At 42.0% G+C, this 14537-nt stretch overlaps 1 protein-coding gene across 1 annotated transcript in view; it reads right to left on the bottom strand.

Annotated features, from left to right (window-relative positions):
• LOC120526287 (bile acid receptor-like) overlaps nt 1-14537 on the bottom strand; it is a 102832-nt gene that overhangs the window by 10635 nt on the left and 77660 nt on the right. The window contains exons 7-8 of the mRNA XM_039749407.1: nt 12292-12391; nt 7084-7212 (exon numbers count right to left, since the gene is read on the bottom strand). Coding sequence (XP_039605341.1) covers nt 7084-7212; nt 12292-12391 — 229 coding nt within the window. The remainder of the gene's footprint in view (nt 1-7083; nt 7213-12291; nt 12392-14537) is intronic.

Raw genomic sequence — 14537 nt, 5'->3', positions numbered from 1 at the left:
AGATGGTGTCGGGTTCAAGAGCTCCCAAAAGGCAGATGGGTGCATGGAGCTGTAGCTATGTACACAGACATCTTGTGTGTGTATGTCTGAATAAGAGAGTCACGGAGCTGCGATTTTAAGAACTAGACATTAGATGGCAGCAGAGCGGCTGATCAGGATAGGAACAGAATACAGGGGGGGAACTCTGTTGTTTGGGGTGGCGGAGACGGACGGAGGAAGGATAAAAAAAAAAGGGAGGACGGACTTGCGGAGGAGAGAGAATCGACCTGGAGGAACCGGTGAGAGGAGTGATTTTATCGGAGCTTCGAGAGGGCCGCTGGGGATTATTGGATCACTGAGGAGCGTCTGCAGCCCGTGTCTTCCGGAACCCAGGAGTGGCGAGCTGTATATTGGACAATTATCCCTATCTTTACTTTACTCTATGGTGGCCACCTATTTGGAGAGTCCAGTTGGAGGACAGATATCTTTTCAGTGGATTACAAATGCTCCAACGATAGAAACAAAGGGCCCCAACGCCGTTTTTTTGTTTGTCTTCCTGGTATCACTGGCCAGTGAGGTGGGAGGGGAAGAAGGTTTCCTGAGGGACTGGGAGCATAAAGGGAACTTTTATTAAATACTGCTTGCTTAGAGGCACAGGTTATAGGATTGTATATAACATATTTGCCTAAGATACTTATTACTGTTTATTAATTTTCACTGCATTGTTGTTAAGCTTTTATCCTATTTCTTTGTTTGGGACACCATTCAATTGAGGGTGGCTACTTTGAATAAAGTTGTTGTTGTTGAAACTTTCCCTGTTGGTGTGTTGGACTGGGGACCTGGTGGAGTGTGCCACTGATACGGAAGGAGAAGACCCAAGTAATTATAATATATCAGCAGCACCCTAGGGTGTCATTGCTACAGAGCGAACCTGCATCATCACACACTTATGATGACAAGAGGTACATACCACATTGCATCATGCTGCGACTACCACTGCTGCCCACCTGCTGTGCGAAGACAGCCAGGCAGCCGGCCCACCGTGCATTCCAGCTGGTCATCGAGGCGCCCCTGCGCAGCCAGATATGCCAAACACGTGCCAACAACAGCCATAGCACGTGGCACCAGATGTTTTATGTTGATTTATGTGTGAAACCATTGCTTTGTGTGCTTTTTGGGTCCTATTTTATTCTCTATATACCTTCACCCTATTTTTACGAAATTTAACATTTCTTTTCACTGCTATGCTGATGATACTCAGGTTTATATTCCTGTCTGCAACTCTGCAATAAATCAACTCCACAGCTGTCTTTCTAAAGTAAGATCGTGGATGGCTAATACTTTTCTTGATCTGAATCAAAATAAAACAGAGGTGCTTATAGTGGGTCCATCAGCTAAAGCACAAATTGGTCTTGGACTTCTCGGCTCTTTCTCTGTCTTTTGCAAACCTCAAATCCGCAATCTTGGTGTTATCTTTGACAGTAACCTCTCTTTTGAGAAACAAGTTCATTCTGTAGTCAAGAGTTGCTTTTTTCAGCTTCGTCTATTTGGTAAGATCAAGCCTTTTTTATCTTCTAGGGATCTTGAGAAAGCTACTCACACTTTTATCTTCTCTCGCCTTGATTACTGCAACTCGCTGTATTCTGGGATTAGCAAATCCCTGACACGCAGGTTACTGTTGGTCCAGAATGCTGCCACTCGCTTTCTGGTTGGGGCAAGAAAGTCTGAATGTGTTTCTCCAATATTAGCTTCTTTACACTGGCTGCCCGTCAGTTTTCAAATTGATTTTAAAATCTTGTTGCTAGTTTTTAAATCTTTACATGGGCTCGCTCCTGACTATTTATCTGAATTGTGTGCTTTACACCAGCCATCCAGAGTGCTTAGATCTTCTGGTCAGTTGTCTCTCGTTGTCCCTAAGGGGGACAGACAGGGCTTTAACAGCTGCTGCTCCTCGACTCTTCACCTCGTCACATAAAGGAGTCGTCTACAATTCAAAATGAGATTAAAGACTCCTTTCTATTCACTTGCATTCCGTGACCTTCAGTAATACTGATGGTTTCCTCATTGTGATTATGTAACATTACTTCTATTTATTATTTATTTTATTTATGTTCATATATTTTATTTATATTTAAGTTATTCATGTTAATTGTATGTTTTTCTTATATTCTATTACTGTAAAGCACTTTGGCCACAGCATTCCTATGTTGTTTTAAATGTGCTATATAAATAAATTTGACATTGACATTTTCAGAAAACTGACTTTTGGATAACATATTCGACCCTCAAAGAGTTAATGAGCCCAGCCTTCCAATGTCCAACCAGAGTCCGACAGTCAGTAAATAATCTTAGAGTCTCTCTGCCCACTTGTCATTCAAAAACCATCAAACTAACAGTCACAGGGTGCTGTACACTGAGTTATTGTTATGGAACATACAGTAGATATTGTGAGCTGGCAGTAGAAAAGTGACCCTGAGGTGGTAATGTAAAAGGAGGAACAGAAGAAGATCGGTGCACCAGTAGTTGTAGTGACAAAACAAAATGATGTCAAGAATGAATAAAGGTCATAATCAAAAGAACCAGCGTGAGGAAAATTGTGAGGTGGCAGGAAAAAACTCAACCAAGGGACAAGGAACAGAAGAAGACTAACCCACTAGTAAATGAAAGGCAGAATATTAGCCATAGCACCTGCACTTCAGAATACAGGTAGTCCCCAGGTTACGGACATCCGACCTACGACATACGAACGGGGCCGCAGCTGCGACGCATGCGCCTCGGTAACTGCCACTCCGTCATCTTTGGCCTGGGGACACTGCAAGCAGTGGCTGAATGGAGGCTGGAGGGGGGTGATTTCGCTGCTCGTGCAGTGTAGTGTCCCTCGGCTGACTCCTGGCGGGCAGCGATTTCACTGCCTGCCCACCACACACGGCTGCCCTGTTCATTATCGGTGGGCGGCTGGTGATGCTGCAAGCAGTGACCCGGTTGTGGTTGACACGGAGGCCACTGAGGGTAAACAGGGCGGTGGGGAGTAGCATTGTAGTGTGCCTCGGGTGGCTGCCTGTTTCACTCCCGCCTTTGGCCGCACCCTGTTCGTTCTTGGTGGGCGGACGCTGCAGGCAGCATATTGTAGTGGAGGTGACTGTGAGGTGGGTTGGTGATGAACTGCCCCTCGCCGTCCCCATTCATTCTCAATAGCAAGCCTGTTTGTACTGTTACGCACGTAGCAGGAAGTTGCCTCTCATTCAGTACATCAGACGTATTGATGACGGGTGCCTTCCTGCTGTGATAGCGTGTACAGTGCTGTGTAGAAGAGCTCATCTTAACGTTTTGTCTTCACCCTTCAAGTGAAGTCTGAAACACAAATCTGATGCAAGTGCTGGTGATACAGTAAAGAAGAGAAAAACCATCACCATGGAAAATAAAGTAGAAATAATAAAAAGGTCAGAGAGAGGTGAAACGATCATTCACTGACAGAGCACTTGGTTACAGTCGGCCAACAATAGCATTTATTAAAATAATGTACTTACATTACAAATTCAACTTAAGTACAAACCTACAGTCCCTATCTCGTACGTAACCTGGGGACTGCCTGTAGTTCACCCGCTTGAAGTTAAGCACGTTCTGACCTGGCCAGTACTTGGATGGGATACCATTTAGGAAAAAGCTTGGGTTGCTGCTGGAAGAGGCGTTGTTGAGGCCATGCAGGGGGTGCTTACTCAGTAGTTTGAACGTGGATCCTAATACTCCAGTGCAGTGACAGGGACACTGTGCTCTTAACATGGCGCCGTCCTTCAGATGAGACGTAAAACCAAGGTCCTGATTCTCTGTGGTCATAAAAAGATCCCTGTGCATCCTTTGTAAAGAGTACATCCGATGTCCAGGCACCACGACTTGGTCATTCTGGCCCCCTAATCATCCCCTCTCTTTAACTGGTGATCTCTCTCTCACCTAACAGCTAATGTGTGCTGAGCATGCTGGAACAATAATGGCTGCCATCATATCAAACAGGTGGATGCTACACATTACTGGTGGTTGAAGTGGCTCCCCACTCACTAAAGTGCTATATAAATTTAAATAATAATAATAATTATTATTATTAAAAGGTCAAAAATGAGGAAAGGTCAAAACTTAAAAACCTGACACTTTGAAAAGAAGCTAGCTGTCCCAAATAAGGTATGTAATGTTTCTAGTGCCAATATCAACCAAGATTAGCAGGAAAACTGAATATCACCCTATTTATATTTGGAAACAAATGTGATGCCATGGTGAGTTGCGAACATAGTGGTCACATCCAAAAATGACTTTGGGGCAAACAAAGTGTTAAGGTAGTACTGGGATGGAGCCAGATTGACTGGAATGACCAGAGGAGGAGCTGTTTAAACAGACAAGGTATCACAAATCATACCCAAGGACCATACTTGAAAACCAAAGCAATAACTTGGGAGCCAAGAAGTCAATAAAAGCAATACTGAAAGCAATGTGCAAATATGCTTTTAGGAGAAACCATCAAGCTAGGATAATTATGGTTCCGTCACACCGATCTTTAGTACCACTGCATAGAAGATGTAGTACACATAACTTCCAGGACCGCTCTCCATGGCAAACGGCAAAGTGAAATGGCTACTGCAAAACAAAATAGTGGTGACCGGAAGTAAACAAAACTAACAATGCCGCATTGTGATAATAATTACTAAAACCTGCAAACACGGATTTAAAAACTATCACAAGGTAAAAGCATGAGACAAATCATTATACAAAGAATGGAATGTGAACATAAAATATCACAAATAAGTTGAAATAAAATGAATTTACAGGCACTGCCTCAGCAAGTCACGGCATTAAAATGGAACCAAATTCACAACAGTTATGACTTAAGACAGTTGTGATTGGGAGTCTCAAAGCACGTAAATCCCAAAATGCTCCAAAAACACTTTCAACAATGCCCAACAGAGGGGGGTATCACTGTAAAACCCCGGCTAGTAAGCAGGGAAGCACTGAATCTTTATAAAATAAAAATATTCCAATTACTATAAAGCTCCGTGGAGCACTTTGCCTGAAACACAAGTCCCAATACAGAATCCAAAAACATAATTAAAAGCAACAGAGCAGAAGGTCAAATAATCTGTAAATAAAAAAATAAAAAATAAAAAAAATTAGAACAAAACACAGTTAAACTGCTCACTGCCAGGCACGTTTGAAATGAACCACCCTGAACTGTGGGAGACCCTCTAGATTTATAGGGTGGGGGGCAGTCTCTGGTCGTGATTGGCAGGTGACCCTGTCTCATGGGGGACCACCCACAAAACACTTGGAGCATAACACATGCAGCTTAAAGATGAAAAACAATAAATGATGCATTTAATCAACAAAAGCAACATTAACATAAATAAATGGCGCAAAAATGAACTTAAAAGACATGAAAGAAGACTTTGCATCCCAGCTGGGGGAAGAACCCTGAATGAAACATGACAAGGACTTTGAGCAAAAAAGTTATGCAGCAACAACGGACGTCAATAATAGAAGTGTTGCTAGTTCACATGACAAGTTCCTAATGAGTGCCTAAAGCCAATAAATAGGAAGGTAGATTTTTGGTGTAGTCGGCAGGAGTGACAGCAGAGAAGAATGACCTCAAGAATGGAATAGCTGTAAATTATGATAAACAAAGGTCTGCAGGTGAAAACTACCCTCACGTGTGCCACTACAGATTGTTTGTTTCAATTTCATTTCAGCTTTATTCACTTTCTTACCAAAGGTTAAATGAATTGCAACTGACAGACTGGGTTGGACTGAATGGTGACTTCTCATTTTTGGTTCCTATGCTTGGTGTTTTTACTTTCTCGTATATGAAGTATAAGGAAAGTATTGTAATTGTCCAAAAATTCGATGTCGAGATTTTGATGAATCTCGATGTTTTAGACTTCCCTGATTTTCTCATATACAAAGTATAAGGAAAGTATTGGAATCCTCCAAAAATTCTATTTCAAGATGTTTTACACCCCCCCTGAGTCCAAAAATACCATTTTTGGAATGATGTTTGTGTGTCTGTGTGTGTGTGCGTGTGTGTGTATTTAAACACGATAACTTGAATACACTTTCACTTAGGTCAACTAAAGTTTGCATACAAATATCAGGTACAAAACGTAGATTTCTCTCAACTTTCGGGCTATTTCCGTTAACTGGAAGTGGTACTTTACCTCTTATTCATGCAGCTTCAGAGTCTGATTTATTCAACTTTACTTTTATAATAATTGCTTAATATTTTATTAATTTGATTTGATTTGTTTTTGATGGTTCTTTAATGGACATAATATAAAAATATAATCATTGTCTTGCGGTTTAGTCCTCAAATATCCATCCCCATATCTGAGTATACGAGAAAGTCTAGGAGAGACCACTCCTGATTTTTTGTTTATAATTTGTTAATGATGTATTGTTTTTACTTTTAATGTTTTGCAATTCTATGTGCTTTGTGAGTGGAACCGCAGGAGGCAGGGCCACCATGACATCCCTGCTGCTGGGTATTCCTAGCTTTATACTGCAATGGTGCTGGACAAGTGACATCAGTCAGGGGTGAGTCACCAAAAGAATGAGCTGGCATCTGTAGTGTGTGTGTGTGTTTGTGTGTGTGTGTATGTAAACTCGATAACTTGAGAATGCTTTCACTTAGGTCAACCAAATTTTGCATACAAATATTAGGCACACCATTTGGGCTATTTCCGGCTAACTGGAAGTAGTACTTTATCTTTCATTCATGCAGCTGCAGACTCCAATTTATTCAACTTTATTTTTATAATAATTGTTCAGTATATTATTAATTAGATTCAGTTTGTTGTTGATGGTTCCATAATATAAAAATATAATCAATGTCTTGCAGTTTACTCCTCAAATATCCATGCCCATATCTTAGTATAGGAGAAAGTCTAGGAGAGACCACTTCTGATGTTTTAATTATTTTGGTTTTAAGCTGTACAATCATCATTGCATGCCAGTCATAAGTAGTGTATAAGTATGTTGCTTGCCTTTATTTGCCTTTTTATATTAGACAATTTTTATATGAAGAGAAATGGAAGCCTGTGTAGTGTGGAAGGCTTGCACCATGCATACCTTTTCCTTCCCTTGACGGCAACTCGCCTGACTGCGGGTTGTACATTTGGGCTGAATACAGGAAGGCTGCCTCTTGAGTTGAACCTCTCAGCAGGGCTAGCTGGTCTTCATGATCGAGCAGATTGAAGCCTGCAAAGGACATGAATGAGGTCAGCTTTGAGTATAGGTAATTCTACCACCCCCACCCCTCTCCTTTCAATACAGAACACAACGCCGCCATGCTACTGCATACTTAAGTGGCATCAAAGTATTACCAACGAGGGTATGGATCCAATTGGGGTCACATCAAGTGCCAGAACATATAAACATGAACAAGCTGTAGGGGAATATTTGAACTTTAACCCTGGAGTACAAGTCCAAAGAGGTTCTGCTCAAGCTTTATAACACACTGGTGAAGCCTCATCTGGAGTACTGGGTGCAGTTTTGGTCTCCAGACTATAAAAAGGACATAACAGCACTAGAAAAGGTCCAGAGAAGAGCGACTAGGCTGATTAGAGGGGCTACAGAGGATGAGTGATGAGGAAAGATTAAGAGAGCTGAGTCTCTACAGTTTAAGCAAAAGAAGATGAAAAGGAGACCTGACTGAAGTGTTTAAAATGATGAGGGGAATTAGTGCAGTGGATCGAGATGGTTATTTTAAAATTAGTTCATCAAGAAAACAGGGTCACAGTTGAAACTTGTTAAGGGTAAATTTCACACAAATATTAGGAAGTTTTTCTTTACACAGAGAACCATAGAACTTGGAATAATTGACCAAGTAGTGCGGTAGACAGTAAGACTTTAGGGACTTTATAAACTAGACTTGATGCCTTTTTAGAAGAATTAAGTGCATAGGACTGGCAGGCTTTGTTGGGCTGAATGGCCTGTTCTCGTCTAGATTGTTTTAATCATCTAATGTAACTCTCATTGCTGTATGTCATCAAAAAATGCAGCAGCCTCCACAGATGTCTAAATTCACAGTCAATAAATGTTATAGTTCAGCCAAGGATACTCCCCGGACTGGGATTCAAATCCTTGTAAAGTGTCCTCTTTGTTAATTTTTGAATAATTTATTTATGTAAATGTTTATTTTGTTCATTATCTGCATTTTGTACTATGCTTTGGTTATGTTCCATGTGTTGTATGGGTGGTCCCCCAAGAGGAGGGTCCACCTGTCAGTCATTGCCAGAAGCTGAATTCCATCCTGTAAATCTAGAGGGACATCCATAGTTATAATAATAATAATAATACATTTTATTTATATTGCACTTTATATTTAACAATGTTAAAGTGCTACAAAATAAGAATAAATTAACAAACAAGATAATCTATAGAAATAATTTAACAAAATGCCTTTCTAAAAAGATAAGTGTTTAGGTTTCGTTTGAAAGCGTCAGTCGACTGTGGGGCTCTCAGGTAGTCAGGGAGAGAATTCCACAGCCTCGGCGCAACCGAAGAAAAGGCCCTGTCACCCATACTGCTAAGCTTAGTTCTGGGCACTTGAAGAGTGTTGGTATGCACAGAGCGGAGGGTGCGTGAGGAAGTATGAGGGATAAGGAGTTCCTGTAAATACAGGGGAGCAGATCCATAGATGCACTGATGGGTAAGGAGGGAAGCCTTGTACTCTATTCTAAGTGGTACAAGGAGCCAGTGAAGGGTTTTCAAGATAGGAGTGATGTGGCTGTGCTTTCGCACCCTCATCAGGATCCTGGCAGCCCTGTTCTGAATGTACTGGAGTCTCTGGATACTCTTGCCAGGAATCCCAATGAGGAGCGCATTACAGTAATCCAGCCTGGACGAGATAAAGGCATGGACAAGCCTCTCTGCATCTCCCAGGGTAAGTGTAGGATGAAGTCTAGCAATGTTCCAGAGATGGTAAAAAGATGACTTACAGAGATGTTTAATGTGGGTGTCAAAAGTGAGTTGAGAGTCCATTTTAACACCCAAATTTGTAACAAATGTAGAAAGAGGAATGTTTTGACCAGCAAAAGTGATACTGGTGATGGTAGAAGAACGAAGATGGTGTGGTGTGCCAACTAAAATGGCTTCTGTTTTAGATCTGTTTAGCTGAAGGAAGTTGAGCCTCATCCATGCCTCTGTTTCCTCCAAACAAATAGTGTAGATGTTGGCAGAGGAGCATTAGAGGAGGTGGGAGTAGTCCTAAGATAAAGCTGAGTGTCATCAGCATGACAATGGAAAGATAGACCATGTCTGCTAATGACACTTCCAAGGGGAGCATGTAAATGATGAAAAGGATGGGGCCCAACACAGAGCCCTGTGGAACACCACAGGTAACATTATGGGAGTGAGATTTTGCGCTGCCAAGAGCGACATACTCAGTTCTACCGGTCAAATAAGATGTAAACCAATTTTGAACATTTCCTGAAAGTCCAATGGTGTATTGCAGACGGTGAAGAAGAATATTATGATCAATTGTATCAAAAGCAGCTGTCAGGTCAAGGAGAATGAGTAAAGAAGGAGAACCAGTATCTGCTGACATCAGAAGGTCATTAGTGACCCTGACCAGGGCTGTTTCAGTAGTTCCTGGTAGTTCATTGTGAATACGCTCTGGAGTAGGGGAGTTCTTGTGTTTCTTTGTGCTTTGTACCTTCTTGATTCTGAATTTTTTGACCTTCCTCTCTGTTTTTTCGACATTCTCTGGATTCTCTCTTATGGGACTGTGTTTTCTTTGGATTGCCTCATTGATTAAGCAACTCCTCTTAACCTTTGAGCTCCATTGAACTTTATTCTTGTTATGGAATGCTTATGGACAATAAATATTTCATTTACAAAGATCATGCATCCATCCATCCATTTTCCAACCCGCTGAATCCAAACACAGGGGTCTGCTGGAGCCAATCCCAGCCAACACAGGGCACAAGGCAGGAAACAATCTTGGGCAGGGTGCCAACCCACCGCAGGACACACACAAACACACCAGGCACACACTAGGGCCAATTTAGAATCGCCAATCCACCTAACCGGCATGTCTTTGGACTGTGGGAGGAAACCGGAGCGCCCGGAGGAAACCCACGCAAACACGGGGAGAACATGCAAACTCCACGCAGGGAAGACCCGGGACGTAAACCCAGGTCCCCTAACTGCGAGGCAGCAGCGCTACCACTGTGCCATCGTGCCGCCCTCAAGATCATGCATTTGCTCTATTTCTAGCATGGTTTTGTTGGCCTTATCCCTCTAGTGGGCATTATTGGAAGTGTTTTTTTGTGACTCAGGTGCTTTGGATCTCCAAATTTACAACAATATCAATGCACTAAACATGGATTGCTCTCGCACACTGGAAAAAATTCTTCATTCTTCACTAGAAGGCTGTGGGGCAAGAGACTGAGAGAATGGGGCTGTCATGGGGCTTGCAGGAAACCACAAGTCTTCTAACCTATCAAAGGACCATATTCCAAACCTACTTGAAACCGAGTTGAATGTATGTCACTCCCAGGGTGTTGAAACCATATTCAGCACCTGTTCTCCCTTTCCCTGAATTTGCAGCTGTGGAAAACATTGTTTGGGGTCCCAGTGCCAAAGAAAGTACATTCCAGTGATCCCAAGGACTTCACGTCAGTTGCTCTTACTTCATACATCATAAAGACCTTTGAGAAGCTGGTCTTAAAACAGCTATGACCCCTTGTTTTAGAACATCTCAATCCTCTGCAGTTTGCCTGTTAGACTCATAGAAGTGTGGAGGAGGCTCTGATCTACAAACAACACAGAGTCTACTGCCACTTGGACAAAGCCGGCACCAAAGTCAGTATCATGTTTTTTGATTTTTCCAGTGATTTTAACACCATTCTGCCTTATCGCCTGTAAAAAAACTCAAGGCGTTACATCTCGATGCCCCCTCATTCTCCTTGATCATGGACTATCTGACCAAAAGATTGCAGTTTGTAAGTCTGAGGGACTGTGTGTCAGAAATGGTGGAGTGTAATACTGGAGCACCTCAGGGAACTATCCTGTATCCCTTCCTATTTACTCCTCTACAAAACAGACTTCCAGCACAAAAACAGCGCTTGCCACTTACAAAAATTTTCAGATGATTCCTCCATCATAGGCTTTATTAATAATGGAGACAAGCCAGACTACAGGAAGGTTGTGGAGGACTTTGTCTTTTGTTGCAGGGGCAACATCCTACAGCTCAATATCAGCAAGACAAAACGGCTGGTGGTGGACTTCCGACATGCCAAGAAGTCTATAAGACCAGTCACCATTCAGGGGGAGGATGTGGAAGTGGTGCAGAACTTACAAGTACCTGGGGGTTCACTTAAACAGCAAACTGGACTTGTCTAACAATACAGTGGCACTAGAAGGACCAGAGCAGACTGGACATGCTGAGGAAACTCTCAGGTCTTATGATATGTGCAGTGAGATGTTGAAAAATGTTCTACCAGTCCATAGTAGCCAGTGTGGTGTTCAGTGCTGCAGTCTCTTGGGGAAACAACTTGAGCTCAAAAAAAGCACAATGCCTGAACAAAATAATCAGGAAAGCCTGCTCCATCACAAGGCGGAGGACAACCAGATACTCCTGAATGCATGTAGTGGGGTCTCAAAGTTTCAGTATGGAGGGGCTCCTCTACCAGGCAATGAAGTTCTGCAGCATCATGATTGCATGAGTATGAGATTTATTAGCACGCTGTATAAATGGATTTTTCAGGGCGGTCTTCACGGAGCACTTAAGTCCACATATTTACAAGGTGATTGTGATTTATAAACAGTAACTTACGTAGAAATGTGCATACGGCAGCAAAAAATCTAAATAAGGCTTTATCCACAGATTGGATATATACAGGGTGGTCCAGATCTAATTATGCAGATCCAGATCGTCTGGATGACTTTGATTTATGCGGTGGACGATTCCAGTTTGGCGCGAAGACGATTCTTCATGTCGTCAGTTCGCACACTTTTTGATGGTCTGGGATTTTTTGGGTGATTTTTTATGTAATAAACTTAATAAGTTATAGCATAATGAAAGTTGCATAATTAGATCTGGACCACGCTATATAATGTGTGTATTTTTGGTGTACGCATTTTCTTGTTTTTGAGAGTACGCCTGGATTCAAGCACAGTTCAAGAGTGACCCACAATGATCATACACCTCACAATTGATAACAATATATCTCTGTTAATAAATGACTTTAATAAAAATAAATTAATTGATTGTGATTGGTTGAAACTCATCTTCTTGAGGTACAAAAGATTAGACAGAAGGTGCCAGATTACCTGGAAGGCTCTTGGTGAATTCCAGCAGAGTCTGAATTTGAAATGAAGGAGTGTCTGAGAGCTTCAGGATCCATTCTTCATGCCCGGAAGCTAACTCTAGCTGTGGAAAGACAATGTGGAAAACTATAATGTGAAGATGAGCAGTGCATCCGAGAAAATTATCTAGTAAGATTTCTAGGAGATTAGAAGTGATATTGAAAATGACATGGTTAAGATGGTGGTGACTTAATTCTTTAGGGAGATTATCTCTCAAAAATTAAGGCCTGTCAGAAGCATAACACAGTTATGATGGATTCACGCCAAAATCTTTCCGCGATAAAACAGATGGCGTTCATTTTGAAGACGTTGCTACAGACAGTACATTAAAGGTAATTTATATTTTGAACACAAGAAAACCAAAATATTTTCAAATAAACAAGTTTCTCTTCATGAGTTCTAAATACACAATAGCCTTGATTCTGATCACAGGTCATGAATGACAATCTGCATTTTTCCACAAGTCATCCTTTAGGTTTAGATAATTATTTTCTGACTTTCCATTTTGTAGTCATTCAATTTATGCTATAAACCTAACATACTAAATACAGTGAAACAAATCAATGGAATTTCCCCACATGCTCTTTGACCTGATATAGGACATCATTAATGGTCACTTCTCCTGTTATCAAGCAACAGTATTACCCTACTGTATGTCATTATGATTTGTAACTTGTCACTCTTCAATCATCACCTCCATAACAAAGATACATAATACTGAATAATTGAAAGAATTTTTGCATAGTAAGTATTACAGTGGTATTCCTATTTTACTCACTGTGGGGTAATTGAGGGTACACGTCCCCTTACATTTGGTCCTGGTTGGACATCCAGACAGCAGGAAAGCGTTTTGGTTTGGGACCCCTATGCGGCCATTATTACTAACCCTGGTGTCACAAATGTTTGTCTCAGGATCACCTTGCCGGCTCTGATCAGGTATGCAGTACCACCCCGGGGACAAGAGGGGCTGCTCTTGCTAATTGTCCTGCCTCTTCCATTCACAGTTCAAAAAACACAGCCCAGGAGGGCAAATGACCACAACCTCATCGCTCCAAAAGGTCTGGAGTAAATAAAAACGTCCATCCCCAGAAGAAAGTGTCTCACTTGTGACCCAAGCCTTTGACTTGACGGAACTCCCCAGTGAGACCCACTAAAATACAGCCATATCTTCTTATGTAATACGCTACCATGGCTGTTCGTTTGTCTGTCCAGGATTTTAAATCACCTGTAGCTCGCAAACCGTTTGACCTATTGACCTGAAATTTGGTACACATATACTATGTGACGTCTACTATCCGCTTTTAAGGTGACGATTTTTATTACTCTTTTTATTTTTATTTTATTGTAGAATCAACTCTCGGCAGCGCACAGCAGGGCGACCGTGCGGCGCATGCATACATGCTCCCTTCTCATTCCCTACCCCCTTAGCGATCACTTCCCCTACTTCTTCATATCTTAAGTCTTCAATCTGCCTCAAGAGCGATTTAAGTGCCAGCTTAAGTGAGAAATTAAGAAAAACATACTAAGTAATTGCAACACAAAAACTAACTTCATGAGTTTTAACGCGAAAAGATGCCGACGGAAGAAGAGAAGCAGCAGGCCGCTAGGGTGGAGAAAAGAAGAGCTGCTCAGGGAGCAGCAAGCGCATCAACCTCTGAGCAAACGAAAGCTAAACGTACGGAGAAAGAGGATGAGAACTAGGAATGCTCAAGTCAAGTGTGTTCATTGCACGTTATCATGCAGTGCGCCGTTACTGGTTGGATATACAGTATATTTGTTGTGTGTTACTGTGCCCCTGACTGCCTGTTTATTTCTTTAAAGTTTATTGCCTCTTGTTGCTGTGTCACAATTAAACGGGATGGCCCAACTGTTTTCGGAAATATGGCTTGTTCACACTTCCATGTTTACCTGTGTTTATTTTTGCAGCTGCGTAATGCATGTAATCTGTCACATGCCAGTAAAATCCATCCATCCATTTTCTAACCCGCTGAATCCGAATACAGGGTCACGGGGGTCTGCTGGAGCCAATCCCAGCCAGCACAGGGCACAAGGCAGGAACCTATCCTGGGCAGGGTGCCAACCCACCATAGGACACACACAAACACACCAAGCACACACTAGGGCCAATTTAGAATCACCAATCCACCTAACCTGCATGTCTTTGGACTGTGGGAGGAAACCGGAGCGGCCGGAGGAAACCCACGCAGACA

Source organism: Polypterus senegalus, chromosome 3 (assembly GCF_016835505.1).
Source record: "Polypterus senegalus isolate Bchr_013 chromosome 3, ASM1683550v1, whole genome shotgun sequence".
Lineage (NCBI taxonomy): Eukaryota > Metazoa > Chordata > Cladistia > Polypteriformes > Polypteridae > Polypterus > Polypterus senegalus.
Note: the sequence above shows the minus strand (reverse complement) of the source record. Positions and strands in the feature narration are given on the sequence as shown.